General features: G+C 40.5%; 1 protein-coding gene across 1 annotated transcript in view; it reads left to right on the top strand.

Moving 5' to 3' along the window:
- tmem200a (transmembrane protein 200A) overlaps positions 1-18,563 on the top strand; it is a 34,346-nt gene extending 15,783 nt beyond the window's left edge. Inside the window, exons 2-5 of the mRNA XM_022216496.2 lie at positions 9,483-9,617; positions 9,780-9,997; positions 11,347-11,510; positions 13,180-18,563. Coding sequence (XP_022072188.1) covers positions 9,490-9,617; positions 9,780-9,997; positions 11,347-11,510; positions 13,180-14,295 — 1,626 coding nt within the window. The 5' untranslated portion in view covers positions 9,483-9,489 and the 3' untranslated portion in view covers positions 14,296-18,563. The remainder of the gene's footprint in view (positions 1-9,482; positions 9,618-9,779; positions 9,998-11,346; positions 11,511-13,179) is intronic.
- The last annotated feature ends 2,435 nt before the right edge of the window (positions 18,564-20,998 follow it).

Here is a 20,998-nt window from a genome sequence, read left to right as displayed (position 1 = left end):
GCCGGACGGCGTCTTCATTTCAGTATTTCAAGCTGAGAGCAGTGTCAAGAACAGGTTGTAAACGGATCACATTGTTCCTCTTGACCCTGTGCAAAGTGGTTTCCAGACACTAAAGCTGCCTTTTAGTATTCTGAACCAAATGTTGCCTCAAAAACAGGAGACGCCTTTCACTACTTTCTGTTTTTTTAAGGACAGTCCCGTTCATGTGACTCCCAGATCTGTGATATTGTGGCAGGTGACCTTAACTCCAGCAGCAGGAGGGAGGAGGAGGGTTTATCTGAGCCTCCATTAAATCCGGATCAGGAAGGAAAAACAAAAGCTTTTGTCGACCTCATGTAACCTCAGAAGAGCAGTTTATGACAGAAACACAAACAAATGACCTTCAGTAACTATAATCAGAGACGTACGCTGTCGAATGCCAATTTTTCCCTCCCTGGTAAGCTCCAGTTTTATCCTTCAGCTCATTCCTCTCTCATTACATCCCTACTTCCTTCTTTCTGCCTCCATCTGTGTCCACATTACATGACGTGCTGGGATGCAGTGCGCTGAAAGTGAGTCATTTGACACAAAACTTTTCTCAGCGTGTTTCCAGATTCGAAAAATAAAGTCTCTGGAGTTTGTTGCATCAAAGAACACCTCCTGTATTTTCTCTTTCTCCCCCCTCCGGCTGCTTCTATTCCACCTGCCTGCATCACTTTTCTCTGCATCTTGTAGCGCTTTAGCATACACAAGGTGTAATTAAAAGCCGAGTGCAAGAAAAAAATCATCCCTGGAGTCTCCTTCTCACCATCCCCCTCTTCTTTCTCTCATATCATCCCACTTGCTGATTCCCTTCATGCCTCTTTCCTACTCAGCATCCTTCCTCTTCTCAATCACACCTCTGTGAAAGTGACACTGCCACATGCTGCGACGACTTCAATTCTTGTTTTTGCCCTTTAATCTCAATGCTGCGCCGGGAAATGCCCCTTTTCCTCATAGGATACAGCCTTAATGATATACCTGTCGTTCCTGTGCACACAGCTGGTGGTTGCTATAGTGACGTGTCACCCTAGCAGCAGCGGATGTGGTTGCTATAGGGACAACGCATCACGTGGTGTCTCCTATAGATTACATGCTGTTATCATGCTTCTGCAGAGGAATTTCAGAGGAGGTGTTACAGCTCCGAGAGGCAGAATTATACTTAAAATGACTCCACTTCAAATGTTGAGGAAGATTAAATTGCTTCAGTTCCTGTCTTGCTGTGAGCATGCACGCATAAACATCAGCTTAGTCCTTCCTGAGGTGTTCACACAGAGGCCAATTCATTATTCATTAAACACTGATTTAGGAAAGTGCTGATTTAAAGCAGTGAAATGAAAAATTGAGCATTGCATTTTGCAGTATTTATATGTTGTATCTGATAGTAGTTATGTTGTAGTTATACACACAAAAAAACCTAATAATGGAGCAGAAAGCAAATGTCTCTTTGTCGTCATCGTGGCTTTTCCTTGAGGTAAAAGCTCAAAATGTGTTTCTGAAAACCAATTAAGTAAGAAATAAGCTGTGCAGTTTGCTGAATCTGTCTTCATTTTAAGTTGCCTCAGAGGTTCTATGTCATTCCCATTTTCTGCAAATTAATGAAAGTAACGTTTCCAGAATATGTCTTTGGGGTGTTGGTTCAAAATAAGACTATAAAGAGAAAAACAATAATTACAAAGACACAAAACAACCACAAAAGTCACAAAGAAACTCAGTAAACTACAAAAAGGTACAATATTACTTCAAAAGACCAAAAGGACTACAAATACACACAGAAAAATCTAAACTAATGTCTTACTGCCTCATTTCCCCAGAATGTGTATCAAAATGAGACGATGAAGGACCACAAAGAGACACAAAATGGCCTGAGACCAGCAAATTGACTCCAAAAAAGCCAAAACAGCCACGAAAAGGGCAAAACAACCCCTAAAACATCATTTGGACCACAAAGAGACACAAAAGAACCACAAAGAGACGTAAAACAGCTGTAAAGAGATTTAGAAAACTACGAAAAAGATATAAAGGGACTACAAAAGGACACAAAATGACCACCAAGAAACAAAAAATGGCTACAAAAAACACAAATCCACGTCTCCATAATGTTCTTCCACAAAATCCCTAAAAGGACACAGAACAACCACCAACAGACAAAACAGCTACGAAGAGGCTCAAGAAGGACAAAAAGGTCTCCAAAGGACACAAAAAGGCCACAGACACCCTGTGGCCACAAAGAGATTAGGAAAAGTACAAAAAATATACAAAATTACCAATAAAAGACCAAAAAAGAACTAAAAAGAGACGTAAAATAACCATAAAGAAACATGAAATGAGTACAAATAGACACAAAAAACTACAAAATAAAAGTTCCACATGTCCTGTTCTAAACGGGTTGTTTCAGTTTTCACTAAAATCAGTTTCTGGAAACATCTGGTGAGGAATAAGTGAAGCAGCTGCTGATTTCGTCTTTACTTTAGATCGACAACAGCTTGAAACTTTCCCAGGAGTTTTCAGAGTCGCATTTGGAAGCCCCTGATTTGCATAGCGTAGCTTAGACCTCAACTTTATGCAAAAGAGGAGTTGTTAAGGTGCAAATGCTTCTACTGAAACGATTTGCTACTGGAACGCCAACAGAATTCACTGCTCAGCTGCTTCCATAGACAATGAATGGGAGGTGTTGAGGTGACTGAGTTTATACACGCTGTAGAAACGCAACAGCACACAAAAGTTAGAAAAGCCACTCCAGGTCAATGTTGACTATGACAAATATGGATAATATCAAGGTTCAAAATGTATACTCATATGTATGCAAAGAGCCACAGTTTTGTAATTATGAGCCTGCTGGGTTTCAGACAGAGATTAGGAAAAATAGCCACTACCTGCAAGAAATTCATTATGCTTTTGAAGAGCGACACACAAAGAAACTGCTTTTTCACCTGGCTGTATGCCGTTTTACCTAATAGAAAACATGAAGTCATGATGAGTTTTCATTTATCATTCATCATTTGTTAGCAATTCAACGTGCATATTGCTCTTAAAGACTGACAGAGTAGTAAAGTGGTCCAAGGTTGTTCCACAAGGCTGAATTAATGTCTCAGTTGGTGAAGGTCGGTAGGTAATCTGGGGCGTCTTGGAGTTGATGGAGAGTTCATGTTTTGTTCATGCATAGCTGAAAGCAGTCCTGGTTTAAGAGATGAAAAAGGACTAGAAAGAGAAACAAAAGGGCTGAAAATAGACACAAAAGGTCTAAAAAGAGACATAATAGGGACCACAACTAGTCACGAAACAGCTACAAAGAGACACCAAAAGTGGCAAAAACAGCTACAAAGAGGCGAAAAGTACCACAAAGTGACACATAACCACAAAGACACAAAATGACCACAGAATACTCAAAAAAAAACTGAGAAAAAGACATTACTACAAAAAAAATCAGAAAAGGGGATACAAATTGTTACAAAATCACAGACACAAAAACACACAATATGAAAGTCCCGCGTCCCCAGAATGTGTCTGCAAATGTATACGTCAAAATAAGACAATAACGGACAACAGGAGCCATAGCACCACCACAGATGCACAAAATGACCACAGAAAGGGCAAAAAAAATCCCACAAGGCAAAAAATGACCACAAAAACACACAAAAAAATATTTCAAGATGTTACAAAACCACAGATATTTCTCAAAACAACAACAACAAAAAAAACCCAGCTAAAAGTACTCAAGATGTGTGAGATGCAACAGTGAAAACTTAGGATGCAGTCAGTTCCAGTGTGCAGATTTGATAGCATGTGAAGTTTTGATCTCGATTCCTGCATATGAACGTTTCATTTCAGTTGATCAATGCAGAAATCCTTGTAGCATAGGTTTTATTTTTTCTGCTCCACTTGTTAAAGACACTCAGCTTGTTTTCCCTTTTATCACTGGCACTGAAAAGCTTTTCCCTTTCACTGTCATGCCTTTTCTATCCTCCGTCACTCATCACCTCCACACAAAACCTACACAAAAAGTGACTGCAAACAGACACAGACACCACAAAATGAAAGTCTCACGTGTCCCCAAAAAATGTCTTTAAAATGAGACAATGATAGCATGACAAAGAGATACAAAATGACTAAAGACACAAAAAACAACCATGAAAGGTTGGAAAGACCACAAAGAGACACAAAAGGCCCAAAAAGATATACATAATACAATAAACAGTCAGAAAACAGCTACAGATATATACACTGCTAAAAGACAAGAAGGGACTACAAAGAGACACAGAACAACCAGAGACACAAAACAGCTACAAAGAGAATCTCTACCACAAGGACACAAAATAGACACAAAAACCAGGAAAAACACAACAAAACAAAATGACCACAGACACACCCACCACCACGAGAGACAGAAAGACAAAAAAATAGGCACAAAATGACAGCAAACAGACAGAAAAGCTACAAAAAGAAACACAGTAACTACAAAGACACAGAAAAATAGAAAATGAAAGTCTCACATGTCCCCAGAATGTGTCTTTTACCTTAAAATAAGATAATGAAGGACCACAAAGAGACACAAAATGACCAAAGACACACAAAAAATGATCACAAAAAGACCATAGAGACCCAAAAGGACAATAAACCTACACAAAACATCTATGAAGAAACAGAGAAACTGCAAAGACACAGACACAAAATGTCCCAAGCAGACTGAAAAAAGTACCAAAAAGGCACAAAAATACAAAAATTGACCAAAACAAGACACAAAATGACCACAAAAACATTTTTAAAAAAACTACAAAAAATGCACAAAACTACCACAAAAATACAAAAAAATGGACACAATGAACCCAAATATAGACACAAATGATCAAAACACCATAAAGAAACTACAAAAAATGCACAAAAGTACCACGAATACAAAAAAAATGAATGTAAAACAGTCACACAAGAACCAAAGTGACACAAAATGAGAATCAGAAACTACAAAAAGCCACAAAATTACCACACGAAGGCTAAAAGGGCAGCAAACAGACAGCAAAAAGCTACGATAAAACACAAAAAAATGACAAAAATGACTGCAAAGAGACAGAAAACAACCGCAAAGAGACACACAATGACCACATAGATACAAACCAACTGACTCCTGTTTTTGTCTGTGCCGTCATGATTCAGAGTTGCACTTTTCTTCTTCTCCTTCTCTTCCTGTTGCCATCTCAATTCTCCTAAACGGAGGAAATCTCTCTTGAACACTGTGTGGGCTCCTGTTTGACGCACATAAAGTAGAGAATGGAGCAGAGGGAGCTCAGAAAAACCCGAGGAAAGTGGCGGCATGCTTGCTTGTGTTTGTCCTTGTGTGATTCACCATCTGCGGCGAAGCACTTTTCCTGCAGCAGAGTCACCCATAAAATGATTGACACAAAAACACATTAACATGTGAGAAGGAGAAACAAGGGTGGAGGTGGAAAGAGAACGTCTGTCGTTTGGACGCTAAAAGCTTTTGTCTGATTCTGGGTCTTGAAGCATCGAGGTACCTAGAAGCAAACAAGAGGGAGAAGGAGCAGGAACGTGACCAGAGAGAATTAAATTAAAATTAGAGCCGATTAAAAATAGATGGACGGAGGCTGAGTAGGGAGGAGAGGAGGAAGACAAACAAAGAGGAAGAAGATGAGAAAGTAAGCTGAGGGTGGAGGAGAAAGGGAAAAATGATTCAGGGTCACAAGCAGAATGCATTAGCACACATTTAGAGGGAGGGTGGATGGGAGAGATTTACAGATGGAGCTTCCTAGAAGATCAGACAAGACGAGGATGTGGAAGCAAAAAATAAAAATAAATAAATGAAAGGGAGAGGAATTAAATAATGGACAGATGAAGGCCACAGCTCTGTTTTCATTCCCATGTTAAATGTGTTTGACCCTTTATAAACATGGAGAAACAGAAAAATCTGGAAGCAAACTGGCAACCGGTGACTTTGCAAGAGATAACTAGTGCAATTTAAATGTGTCTTTACATTTTTATCTCAAAGTGAGACGATGAAGGACCACAAAGAGACACAAAATGACCTGAGAGACACAAAATGGCTACAAAAAAGCCATAACAACCGCAAAAAGGCCAGCCGACCAGGCTGATAATCAGTCAGTCCCTATCAATAACTACTATAAATAAGAGAGAACAGTTTAAAACATGTCCGTCAATCACTACAATTTCCTGCAGGTGACCACAACATCCACTATTTGACAGAAATATATGCACTAAGCCAGGATGCCAGTGTGGCCTGTTTTCCTACTGCAATGGCGGTGCCATTTTGGCTCTTTATGCATCACCTGTCATCAGTCCAGGGCCAATCACCTGCAGGCTGGATGCTTGATTAACCAATCACCGGCTAGCAACGACACACCTCAAAGTCACATTTCTGACCACACTGATCAGGGACACATTGTCTGCTTCAGGCTGGAAGAACATAGTTTATAGTTCAGTCATAACATACCAAGTGACCACAGATGGGGCTCAGATCAGTTCCTCCTTCGCCACAACACTGATGTCCATTTCCCTATCACTGGTGAGCAAATGAGCCCACAGTGAGGAAAACAAATGTGACAGATACAAGAAAAAGATCTAAAAACTGCTGCTTGGAGTGCAGATAGCCGATAGTTAGAAAGCAACCACTTGTGGGAGTCTAGCTGATGCTTACCAGAGCTGAGAAAAATTACGTTTACTCAGAATCGCTTCATGTATGCAAATCTACTGGCGCTACAGCAGCTTTATTATATGAGTGAGAGCAAGAAATTATTGCAAAAAGGTATGAATTTCCACCTACCAGTCAAATTTTGTTTCACCATGCAGCATTTTGCTCAAAGCTGAGGTTGTATTTCCACTTTTAGTGATTCAGCAGCTCAGAGTCTCATTGCAGAGCAACTGACATAGAAATTAAATGACTTTTTCCAGAATCTGACCTACTGCACCGGAAGAGCGCTTCAAAGTTCCCTTCAAACTCACCACCTAGTTTATAGCAGCATTAAATATATTCCCTCTAATCCTCTTAGAGTTTAACAGGACAATGCTAATGTTCATGTGAGCAACAGATTAACAGGCATTTAGACCCAAATGTACTCAGTTTGTTCTTTAAACGCTCTTCTTTTAAAAACTATTAATAGACATGCGAGCAGCTGGTGACACACTGTGATTCATTGGAGTGTTGTGACAGAGTCGTGGTGCTACATTTTCAAACGTAAATAAGGACAGAAACGGCACCGCTCAAAATGCAAATGCAGGGAATGCACAACGTGATTTAAAAATGTATTAAAGACCAAAATTCAAGAGAAGCCGTGTTTATCTGTCTGATCGTCCTGTTTCCTTCTGAACTGCTTTATCAGACACAGTAAACAAACATCCTGCTGCAGTGGATGTAGGACTGCAAACACAAGCAGACACACACAAACACACACACACATAAACTGCTTTCCTGAACGCTGACAACCAACAACAACAACACGAGCAAACATAGGAGACCGTCGCACCGACTGTGTGCTCACATCTGTAACTACAACATGTACCAGAACTTTAAACAACGTGACACAGTTTCCCTGTTTTTGAAAAGAGCAAACTGTCACCTGCAGCTCTGAGTGAGCCTCTGCTGTACATGAGGCGACACGGCGGCTTTAAATTATACAAACTGAGCTGTGATCCTCGGAGCTGCTTTAAGCTGAATATTAAGTGTTTTTACGACTCATATGGTGTCTCCGAGAACCTGGGAGGAATATAAATGTGCATCCCTGCATGTATATTTTTATGTAGATGTTGGTAGAACTGCAGTGATTCATCAAATATTCAATTAAGTGGCAACTTTGAAGTTAATTCCGAACATTTTTTCTTAATTAATTAACTATTTTTTTTAATTAAAGTCTAAAATGATCTGATTATAGATCGTTAAATTTGAATATTTTCATGTTTTTGTTTTTGTTTTGTTTTTTTTACCAGTGACAGTACGTCTTGTCATCTTGGCTTTGGGAAACACTGATACAATTTTCACCATTTTTGACAGTTTAGAGACACAAAAATGAGTCTAGTAATTCAGAAAATAATGAACAGCAGTGAGAATATTCATTAGTTCATTAGTTAGTCTGAATTGTTGGTGATGTTTATTACTGAAAATCAGTATGTGTTGCTGAGCAATTAGTTGTTCTTCAGAGCCTTCTTTTCAAGTATTTAAATCTAATTTTAATTCAATTTCAGTGTTTCTAAGTGTATTAAGGATCCAACGTTAATCCATTCTCCACCTCAGGAATCTGCAGCCTGTTAAAGGGCGGGCTGAACTTTTTTGTGTGTCATGATTGCAAGAATTTTATCTGTAGAACCTCTTTCAAGTCACAAGATCTTTAATTTCTTTTTTCTTTTACCATACTTGTCTGGTCTTTGCGCTGCGTATGGTACACTGCCTGCAGTTCATCTGAAAACTCACAAGACTGTTGTTAATAGCTAGGTGCATCAGGGCTTTATGCTATGCTAAGGAGCTCAGAATTCTTTGGGCTTTTTATAGGAACTGCTGCTAATGCTTTACTTTTCTGTATCATATTAAATGAGACATGCAGAATAAGGTATTTTGAGGAAGTATCGTGAGCTTAATCTTAATTTTTTTTTGTTAATTTCCTCAGCAAACCTGCATGTCACACCTGTGTTTAAAGACCGTTGTGAAGTTGAAAATTTGACTGGTCTTTATGGTTTTGTAGTTTCTTGACCAGATGAATGGATGGATGGATGGATGGATGGATGAATGGATGAATGGATGGATGGATGAATGGATGGATGGATGGATGGATGGATGGATGAATGGATGGATGGATGGATGAATGGATGGATGATAGACGGATGGATGGATGGATGGATGGATGAATGGATGGATGGATGATAGATGGATGGAGGGATGGATAGATGGATGGATCGATAATAGATAGATGGATGGATGGATGATAGATGGATGGATGGATATTTTATTCATCCCAATGGCGAAATTCAAGAAACACTTCCACTAGCTTATGGTGTTCAGATGGTTAAACTCAGCCTTGGTTACTTGCTTTCAAAGAAGTCAGCGAGTGCCATACAGGCCAACATGACAAACATCTATTGTTCTGTTGTGAACTGAAGAAACTGGAGTGAGTCCAGTAGCTGCTGTTTGGTGCATTTTGAGTTATCAAAGAGTTCCTGGAGTTGAAAGCTGCCTTTTCTGTCAACATTGCCTCAGTGGCGTTATTATTATTATTATTATTATTATAAGTGGTCAGATGATGGATATCTAGTAGATACTAAAACTGGAATAGTTGTATCATACAACACAAAACTGCAACATCTCTTGTTAATTTTAGCCAAAGACCTAAGTTGAATGTCTGATCTCTTTGTTTTGTCTCATATTTTCAGTTTTCCTCTTCAATATGCACTCTCCAGTAATATTTAAAATACCCTAAACCTTGTGACCTCCTGGTGTGTGTCTGCAGGTGAAGCATGACTGCAGCAGCAGGTGTCCTAACAGGCTTGGCCAAGCTAAAGCGCCAAGACTCGGCCCGCTCTCAGCATCGACCTATATCAGCAGCATCGGGGCTGGGGAACGGCGGCGCTGATGGAGCACCGAGGTGATCAACAGTCACTTCATTAATTCAGTGAAATTATGTTGAATATTAAAACACATTACAGAGACTGAGAGTCACGAGCAACACTTAACAAACCATGTGCCAAGTTGTACCATCAGTAAAGATCCAGAAACTCAATGGCTATGTTTTTTTCTTTTCTTACAGAAAGCGGAAGCGGCGCACCGATGTCGTGGTGGTCAGAGGAAGACTCCGGCTGTACTCGGCCTCTGGCTTTTTCCTCCTCCTCGGACTGGTGATCTTGGCCATAGGGATTGGCATGGCGACGCTGGGTTACTGGCCTCACAGTAAAAGTGTTCCAACCGGAGGAGGCCGTGGAGTCGAGGCCGAGAAGGACGTGGCCAACATGAGTCACAGTGTACAAGGTGAAGATGGAACGAGGATGAGCTGCAGTCCAAACTAAACTCACTGAAGCTGTTGTCAGTCCTGGTCTGCTGAAATTGCAATCAGTTAGCAGGTTATGTGTAGATGCACTAAGTGTTCCACTGTGCACTGAAGGTAGTTCACCTTCTAGCATTAATAGCGTAAATGAGTTTCAGGACAGCAAAGAACACAAAGGAAATGTAAGAAAAATATGTTTTTGTCATGTATTTACGCATATAATTGTCCATAATTTATGCTGTAACAGTTTAAACAAGAAAAGCACTCAGAGAGCGCAATGCTCTGCCAAGGCTACTGTCGTTTAACGGATAAGTCCTGATAAGTCTGCTTAGGATTAGAGTTAGCATATTGAATCATTTGAATCAGTTTTTCTAATACTGAAGTGATACAAAAAAGCTGGGAGCAGCTGCCCATATTCATCTGATTACTGAAAATAGCTTGTAATATCATGTATTTTTGTGGTGTGTTTGAGGTGATTTTGTATCATCAAGCCCTATTAGCCTCTAAATCAACATAAGAAAACAGTATTTGCAGCATATTAAATCATTTGAACCTTGTTATTTTGGACTGAAATGGTAAGAACAGATTGGAACAGACCAGCTGCATATATTCATATGATTTCTGAAAACTTAAAAACTGGTGATCCAGCTCAAGAAGTACTGCGTAATAAAACAGACACGTTAGCTGCTGTTTTTGATGATCTGCATTTTGGTTGTTGAGCTGTGGTACATGAATTGCTGTTTGCAAGGTTTAGACTTGAATTTTATGCATTTGTTTTAACAAAATGGAGCCAAATTGTTTAACCTAGCAGTCTCCATTAGGTTGGAGCAGTGCAAAGGTGTGAAAATACAGAGGTGTTGCTGTTGCTTCTGCTGCCAAAAATGATGGATTAATCTTTGCAAAGCTGATGATGCAGTGAATTTAACACCTGAGACTGCCCAGCCAATGAGAATTTGGTGAATCTATCGACCAACCAATCCACCTGGAGACCTCAGACTGAGAAAGCAAGACGAAAAGAAAAATGAATATTAGACTTTTTATTGGTTTGGTGCCCAGAAACTTGCCTCCCAATAAACGCTAATGATGGCTAATGGTTTGATGTGAAGTTATAAGGTCATTGTATGTTAATATTTGGTTAATAGCTTCTTTCATTGCTCTAAAGGGCCATAAAATAGTGATAAATGAAGGTCTAAATTCTTATGAAAGTAACACCAGCAATTATCTGACCAACAAGACTTTGGTTCAATGGAAGCATATCGGCCGACCAGTCGAAATTCCAGATTGCAAACTGCCTGCTGCTGCTGACTATTTTCTCCTTGTTTTCTAACTCCAGATTCACCATCCAAGCCGCCTGAGGGCGTCCTGATGCGTTTCCTCGATCAGCATCTTCATTCTGAGAGGATGAAGATGCTCGGGCCCTTCACCATGGGCATTGGGATTTTTATCTTCATCTGTGCTAATGCCATCCTTCACGAAAACAGAGACAGAGAAACGAAGGTAGGGCTGAATTTATCAGATCCAGACATCAAAGACCAAGTGATTTTGTGGGTCACATAACTCTGGTTCCTGCAGAATCTGGTTCCAGGAAAGGAATATTTCAAACAGATAACTCAATTGTAAAAGCTGGTGGAGTATGTAGCTAATATTCCTTCCCTGTTCCACATTCTTTTTTCTGTTCTTCCTTCTCTCTGTACACTGTAGTCATCCATATTCATCATCTCCACAGAACTAGCATGCAGATCAGATTTCTCCCAACCTCCTTCTACCTTTATCTCTGCAATTTTCCCCTGATCTTATTTCCTCTGCTCTTCTTATGGCCTCTCCTGCCCCTCCCTGATTCGATTAAACCTCTCCTCCTACAGCGTTCCCCTTCTTCCAGGTAGTTCATGTGTCAAACATGAACTGCAAGGTCACAAGCATCCAAAAATTTCAAACTGCACAGTAAAGTGTGATGGAAAAACACAACTATCCAAATATACAGTGTACAACTGAAGTGAGTCTACCTGAAGTGATGCTAAATTGGATCACTTTACACTGACTGCATTACTCCTAAGTTGAACAGTATTATCTCTTGTGTCAAATTAATTAATAACACTTTAGATTTACTTTATAAAGAATAAAGGCCCACAATAGGCACTCAGTGCTAGAAAAGATTTAAATCTTTGACCTTCCTTGGCATGGAGAGTTCCTGCTGGAATATCCCCCTGCTTCAAGCTTCTGCAGACTGGCAGTCATCTTGTCCATCAGTATTTTACTCACAGACATTCATGGTGCATCTATAAATGGCATCAACACCTTTTGGACTCATGCAGCCTCAAAACATCACACTCCCACCTCCGTGCTTCACTGTCAGGACTGTGCATTCACTGTGGTAGTCCAGGAAATGTTTACACCAAACATGCTGGACTCCATCTGAGTTCAACAAATCTATCTTCTGAACAAAGAATGTTCTCCAAACATTCATCAGGCTTCTTTACATGTGAATTAACAAACTTTTTTCTTGCAGTTTTCGGTCAAAGACCAAGCAAGAGTGTTTTTTAAAGGATGCCGCTAATCACTGTCTGAACCAGTTTTGGTTAGTGGTACTATGGCTCCTTCTATGCCTTCTGATTACTGTGATTCACAGATTTGTAGCTGATCTTATTGGATCCTTTTTCATTCTTATGGAGATTTTTACTTCCTATGACAATTCCTCTCCATGTGGAGCCATGATGTAGACACAGATGCAGTCCATAGGTCCAAAACTGAGAACACTCTGCTGTTCACTGCTTATTTTTGAAGCATTTTCATGCATTTAGGCTGACTGGAGAACTGGATAAGTTTCAGTGATCACAGATTTTTTTGACTTGCATGTTAGTGATAACAGATGGATTTATTTTTATGCTGTAACAGTTTTTTTTATTTTTGCATTGAATTTTCACTTGGAGGCCGGAATTTTCAATACAGTCAATGAAAAGTTTGAGTTTTTTATTGTTTATACGAGTAACTATGCTGATGTTTAACTAAGAAACATCCAGTTATTGATACGTGATGCAATTTTGAATCATTTAACATCTAGAACAAGTGATATTGCACGGGGATGTGCTCATTTTTGTTCCATGCTGTATATGCTGATATGTTTACAGGTGATTGCTCCGACTGCTAATACAATTCTCTTCTGCTTTAGATTATCCACATGAGAGACATGTACTCCACTGTCATCGACATCCATCGTCTCAGGCAGAAGGAGCTAAAACAAAACCATCATCGCAACAGCACCTGCGCAAGAGAAGCCATAGATATTCGAGCTTTTGGAGCCGATACGGCAGCTCGTTTGGCTAGCAACTCCCTGCTAGCGTTCTCCACCCGGCCCGGAGGCATTACTGGGTCTACAGAAGAGGAAGAGGTGCTGTTAGAGGACGAGGAACTTCAGAGATGCAAAGAGCAAGTTAAGTTGGATTGTAGCTTTGCAGGGCTGCTGGCGCCGCTCTACAAGGATCGGTCATATTGTAGCGCTGGACTCGGTTTGACTCACTCGGATTCGATGCGCCATCAGTGGTCGGTGGATGGAGATGGGGAGAAGGGAGGACACCACGCACGATCAATTGTCTCCTCCTCCATCTCGGCATTTACTCTCCCCGTTATTAAACTCAACAACTGTGTGATCGATGAGCCGGAGATGGAGGCAATAACTGAGGAGGACAGAGGAGCAGAGAGGCGAGACGGCGAGAGGCCACCACCGTTGAGCTCCATGGAGTCTCTGGTGGTTCCTGTAGCAACTGTCACTAAGGCGTCCAAGCCACCGGGTTTACACCGGAGCAACTCTGCCTCCTCTTCCTCCCGATGCTCCTCCTTCTCCTCTTCCTCCCTCTCCCCGGCTCCCTCCTCTACCTCAGGCTGCTGGCTTTCTCCTGGTGCAGCGAGGAACGACTTTGGCTCCAACTCCTCTCTACACATGCTCAACAGCCATTCCAAATCTCTGGACCTGGAGCGTGGACCGAGCATGCTCAGTGTGCACCCGGAGCAGCGCAAGCACCCCAGCTGGCCCAGACTGGACCGTAGCAACAGCAGCCGGATTAACAGCGGAAACCGAGGCAGCAGTAAAGGCTACGTTCGGCTGGAGGACAGGGAAGAGCAGGGGGATCGACTCCTGGATGCCTCACAGTCGGCGACAGCAAGACGTGACTACAGCAAACGAGAGAAGCTCCTCATGATATCCAGGTCACATAATAATCTGAGCTTCGAGCATGACGAGTTCAATAGCAGCACACTGAAGAGAGGCAGCTCTGAGACTCGATTCTGACAGTTCCATCCTGTTCTGTAAATTGCTCTCCACACAGTGGGGGTTTACAGCTTGGATCGGAGGGAGCTGACGAGTTCAACAGCTTCACTCCGGAGAGAGGAAACTCAAACGTGGCTGAGAAGACATCTTTTTTGAGCGACAGGTTGGAGTGAAATGGACCAGCTGGCACAGTTACAGGTTCAGGCCTTGTGTTAGCGAGATGCTACCTGCCTACCCAGTCCCGGGTCAGAGCTGTTCTTGGCTGTAGGTGACCTATGACCTCTGTGAAGGGAAGCAAGTGCCCTCCAGGATCAATGATCAATTAAACAGATCATGTTCCATTATCAGTCTACTTTATACAGAAATAGTTCTGATTAACCGGATTTAAACACTAAGACAAGGCTTTATGAATACTGCTACAACAGGTATTAAAGTGTTCTTCTTTTAAAGAGCCCATATACTGCAGATTTACAGGTTTAGAGTTTCATTTTTGGCTTTTCAGTTGTTTCCACTGCACCGCACTGGAACAATAGTTACCAGACATAACTCAAGTTCTGTTACCATGTAGAAGATAGGATATTGGAGCTCGGTTGTTGCCTATATGGCGAATTTAACTAACAGAAGAATGCAAACCAACAAGGAAATTAAGAGGGCAGAAAAATTATGCTAGTTGCCATTTCTGTGTTTCACCAGTAAGCGTGTACATCCTCACAGTGGTGTTTCAGAGCCACTTTGATTTTCTTCTTTGAAAATGACCCTGAAAAAGTTCTACAGAGGTGGAACACGCATCAAGGTTCAAACTGTGCTAATGTGTTCTTAAAGTGGTAGACGTCCTTTTATTCACATGCTTTAATGTCCCAAAAACATATTATTTTTCTCATTCTGTACAGGGCTGCAGCTCATCTTCTGTCGGAAACACTATTCTAGCTTCTGTCTCTTTAAGGCCCGCCTTCTCTAAAAGCCCAATTTGCTCCGATTGGTCAAAGATGAGGTAATGTTGGTTATGTACCACAACTCTAAGTCATTATATTACAGGAAATTGGGGTATAAAGATAGGTGAAGGCTCTGTTACGTAACCTGTAGGTTTTTTCTGCAGAGTGGTTTTTAACTCAATACGATTCCATACTGCTAATTATGCATAATTATAAACCTTAAACTTGGTTTGGGCGGTATCCAAATTTTGATACCGTCAAACTTCCTTCCCATTTTACTGGGGTATACGGTATTACCGTGACTATTACTGTTACTGGCTTGTGCCTTCACGTTCGGAAATTGAATACCAAACACTATTACTGAATAATAACATAACATGCATATTATAAACAACTTTTATTAATACAAAAATGCAGATTAGAAAAAAGTGCAAAATACAACAGGACCTGCAGTGCTGAAAACCCACTCTGATGGTGACCTTGTGGCACAGACGCACAGGTACTTTCGGGCCAGCCACGACATCTGGGGAAAACGACTGGCAGCATATTTCCACCAGAGAAGTGGGTCCTCGTCTCCTTGAATGACAGGCTCCAAACAGTAGGCTGTTAATTCAGCGCCAGCTCGCTCGTCTGCAGTGCCGACTGGACCGGCCGCTGCAGGTCGTTTTTGCAGAAGGGTTCCCAGAGACATCTTTTTTCGTGGGGGTCCGGGTTGTGCCACTTCCATTTTGATGGCCACTGCTGCTGGTGCTGCTTGCCCCTCTAAGCTCATGATCTCAGCCTGTAATTCAGCCTTGATTTCACTCAGTGTGTTATCATCAGTCTCATATCCTCCACGGTAATGAGGGTCAAGGAAAGTGCACTTTCGCATTAATTTGCGCACTGAATCAGTTTCATACTTGGTCTCCAGCTTTTTAAGAATTGCAGTTTTTATTGACTTTGTTACCTTGAGGTCGTTTTCTGATGTAGCCAACACATTCTCCCAAACTGCAGAAGTTGTGTTCTTTTTTGACACCAAGTCACTCTGTGCGGGATCTGCCATACCCACCCCCCTTCCTGCACTGTCATGTGATAAACTTATTGGAAAGTCTCCAAAAGTAGGCTAAAACATAACTGTTTAAGTAAAACTGAAAATTCAACCACACATAAGTGCTACTGGACATAGAATCAATTTTAGGCATTAAATGACTTTTATTTAATATTTAATCCTTATCTCCTGTATAAAAGCATTGCATTTTTTTCATGACAGTATTGGAACTGATACCGCTGCTATTTTTAAACCCCGGCAGTATACGGTATTAGCGTAATACCGCCCAAGCCTACCTTAAACCAATTTAAACAGTTGAGCTATGTAAAAGTCACATCCAGTAAAGTTGTTAAAACAGGAGAAATAGCTATAGAGAACAAAATAGTGTTCTGTTTCAGGCTGTAAATATGTTCATTTCGTCTGTGAAGTTGGACATTTTAACATGGGGGTCTATGAGGACTGGACCCAGCCTCCAGTGGATGTTAGAGGAACTGCAGCTTGTCCCAGATTTCTGAGTATCATCATGTAGCTCTAGCAAAAGCAGCTCTAGTGAAAAAATCTGCTCACTCTTTCTTTGAAGGCCAAACTAGCCGCCAGGCAGACGTTACATAAATGCATTACATGGTGACAGAAGAAAAGATTGAACTTGAAACGAGGTGTTTCGGGCAGGTAAGGAGCAGCATTTTCTGTGGGAGAGAGTAACTCCCTTTGGAGTGGATTTTGAGCTTTGTGAATTTGCAGATCTGTTACATGCTCACAAAGAAGCAGCTATATAACACACTGAAGGACAGGAGGAACATGAAAAGCAGAATGTGGGCTCTTTAAAGTGAAATCAAGGACACGCAGGAAGCTTTTTGAGCAAATTTTTTCCTCTGTAAAATGACACGAAGACAAATGTCCAAGTCTCCAAGATGATAATAATAGTAGTAATAATATATTTAATTGTATAGCACATTTGAAACGGTTACAAAGTGCTTAATGTGGTTGTATAGAAGACATGAAAACTGATCCAGAACCTGTTTGTAAGTTATAGCTTGGTTGATGCTACAATGAGGCGCTAACATCCAAAAGGTATAGATATTAGTGGTACTTGTTTTAATGGCGGTTACTGTATGTTTGTATAATGTGGAGGTAGGTCCACACAGACAGCAAAGTCAGACAAAGCCAGTTAATTCCAGTTACTACAAGGTGGAAGCCTGCAGAATACAAACTCTCAGTGTTACTGCCCTTTCCCAGGAGCTATAGTAGGAACATTTGGCTCCGATATCTGCCCAACAACACATGGCCCCGCCTGCAAACTAGAAATAACAACCCTCTCTGTACGGCTCTGCTGCAGGCACTTTAAGGTTTTCTTTTACAAGATTAAACCGTAATTAGATTTCACTCAGGATATGCAATCTGTTGTTCACACACAGAGTTTTTTTTTTCCAACATAGAGGAATTTTAGACGTCTCCCCAGAAGAGGTCTGAGCCGGAGCCAAAGGAAACTCACCAGCGCCAAAATGATAAGAGTTTAGCATAAACATTTTTGTAAGCGGTTTTGTAAATTGGAGATTCATTTACTGAAAGACCGAAAAATAGACATCTTGTTTATCAAATGGTCAGAAATAGCAAGGAAAAATGCAGATTTCTGCCAAATAACGTCACTCAGAGTCATGAATAGTTACCATGCAAAAGCCAAGTCTGAGCCAGAAATACCCAAATCTATTTACTGTATGAGAAACCCTGGTGTATACTGATCAGTCCACTGGAAATGTATATCAGCTGCTGGAAATTTATCACATTCATAAATTAGACCTCTTCAACAGTCAAAAATAGCAACAAAAACGTATTCAATATACAAATAAACATCTAATCAGAAAATCTACTTCATAAATGACAATTTTCAAGAAACTTAGACATCTTTTTTTACTGTAACTGAAATATTCTTGAATCATTTTATGTTTTAATAACAAATGTTACACATGAGCCCAGAATAAATCACCACATCCACATGTATCTTGTGCTGCAACAATAAATTGCTGTTTCCTGTTCTTTTCCTACATGTAATGATGGTTTCAGGACTGAATTCAGGAACTTGTGTAACAAATCCAATGCCTCTCAAAGGCTCAGTATGTCTGTTTTAGGTTCTGTTTGGTTCGTCAGCTACCTTAACACTTGTGTAAATGTCCTTAGAAATATGTGAAGAGTAACACATGTCATTATTTTGGCTCTGCCATGATGTCTGGTTGCTGGAGAACCCTTTCTAATAGAGCAGGAAACTTGTGAGAGAGTTTGACTTGTCACTGTCCGATTTTAAGCTCTCAGAATAAACTGTAATTTTGCTGAAACACGTTTTTTTCGTACTGTATGTGTATTTAACCAATACTGATTACACTCAGATTCACATGCATGAGGTTCGATCAAAAAGTTCCAGGACTGTTTACGCCGCACAGACAGAAAACATCAACACATTCTCCCATTGTGTCATTTTCAAGTTTGTACATCCTCAACTACTTTCCTCAGCCCCCTCAACCCCAATTTTCTGCTCCTTGTAATCTGTTCTTTATATATGAAATTTATACATTTTGGACCCATTTTGCGCATCAAAGGGTTAAAAAGGGGGACGGCAAATCTAAAATGTTTGTAATTCCTACCTGTACCTGATTTCGATGTAAAAACCTTCAAATAATTAATCCTGAAGGTCTACACTTAAAGTACATCTTGACTGGTTCATTTCAAATGCTGTAGATTGTGTCAATGTCCAAATATTTATGGACTTAACTGTGTATATGTCGTTAAAAATGAAAATCTTGCTGTCAAAATTTAGAATACCAAAAATTCAAACTTAAAACATTGTTGAAATGCATTTGTGTATTTGTATTTGACACTTGTTTAATTGAAAGAGACCTTTTGACTATTTAAAAGGACCACAGATGAATTCCTTCGTGTCTTACACTTCCAAGAACTATCGATTCCCTCCGAGTTTCTGAAAACACTTTAAAATGTCTCTTCAATGTATTCTGCGGCTGCTGTGGTGGGTGAAAGCTTTATTTAGGCATTCCAAGTTGATGTCTTTAAATTTTTTGTGGAGTTTACATTGGCCCTTAAGTGTTGGGATTGTGACAATTTCAATGTAGCGTTGTCATATTAAGTGTTGTAAATTCTACAGTATTTTTGCAAAGTTGCGAGCTCATACTTGGAGATTATTTGTAAGAGAAGTGCAGTTTTAAAGCTTTGTGCATCAGACAATATGATATATTACTGGAATAAAAGATGCTTGAGACGGGAGCTATCTTTCAGCACAAGAAAAGTTGAGAAAAAGATAAATAATCTGTCACTGATTTTTGACTTGTAACCAGTTAGACAGTACAGTGGGTGGGATTCTGTTGGGATACTAATAATCGAAAAAAAAATGTTGCATTTTAGATCCAGTAATTGATCAAACCTTAGTTCTCAGATATTTAAGAGAAAATTTGGGCTGCAGACAACCTGCCTGAACTGTTCCGCTCTGGCATGTGGGTCCTCCAACTTCAGTGATTACACAAGTTTTTTGGCCAAAATAACCCAATTGCGGCTCTCAACCTGCCCAACTTTCCTAATTTGGTTTACTGCGACTTCTTCCTCTTCTCCAAAATTAAATTCAAGTTATAGAGTTGCTGCTTTGACACAATTTTGGACATCAAGTTAATCACAGATGCCACCGTTACATAACAGGACATCAAGAGAGTGCTGGAAGCGTTGCAGGAGCACTGGGAGCAGAATATCGCCGCGCAACGAGGCTACTGTGAGGTAGATGATGGCCAAATTTAAATCATGTACAGTTCTTGATTTTGTTCATATTGTTTTTGGCATTTCTGCAGTGAAGACAGTCTAGAAATGTGGAAAGAGAGCCAGTGAAATGGCATGGTAAGAGTCTGGGCCAGCTCGGAATCAAACCGTGGACTTGCTGCTTAAAGGCAGATATGCCCATGTGTTACGCACTCAAACCACTGTGCTATTAAAACTTGATTGCATCTCATAAGAGCTCTCCAAGTTCATGTTTGCAAACACATCTCAACCAAATACATCCCCAATTCCTTTCTTCTCTCTCGGCTCCTTCTGTCTTCTGCATATAAACTAATGAAGGTCTGGGTGAGTCATCAGCATTTATCGTGTGCTCTGCAGCAACACAAACACAAGGATCAAGAGATTTTATTTACATACAAATGTGCACACATGTGCCACCTTGAATGCAAATCCGCGCTCAAACAGGAGAAAATGCACACAAAACACACACTTAGAATGTGATTGAGAAGCAGCAGGCTGGTGGTGATGGTGCCTCATCACTGTCTGTGACTGAGGGAACAGATGATAATCCTAACCCCTTCTGAAGGCAGCCGGCGTATTTAGGCAGCAGAGATGGATGATGTCGCATCCAGTTAACATTTAAGCAACTACACTAAAATTAGCTTGCCCTGTTGAGACTCTCCTTCGCTCTCATTGGAGGATTTCAGCCTGAAAATGAAGCTAAAGGGCTTTTTTTTCTGTTGTAAATAACAGTTTTGCCTGCAGCGGTGTTGTAATTTTAATCACATAATGGAGGAGACTGTTGTTGCTGGGAAATATAAGGACACGACATTCATCTTTCTGGTTCAAACGTCTCATATAAAGTCATGACTGTACAGATCTTACCGTTTCAATCAAAGACGAGCCTCTTTTTGAAAGCTGCATCAGAGTCAAACCAGTAAAGGTACAAAGGAACAGAACTTCCTCTAACATCACTCGGCTTTAACCCAGATGGCCG

Source organism: Acanthochromis polyacanthus, chromosome 16, assembly GCF_021347895.1.
Source record: "Acanthochromis polyacanthus isolate Apoly-LR-REF ecotype Palm Island chromosome 16, KAUST_Apoly_ChrSc, whole genome shotgun sequence".
Classification (NCBI taxonomy): Eukaryota; Metazoa; Chordata; class Actinopteri; family Pomacentridae; genus Acanthochromis; species Acanthochromis polyacanthus.
Note: the sequence above shows the minus strand (reverse complement) of the source record. Positions and strands in the feature narration are given on the sequence as shown.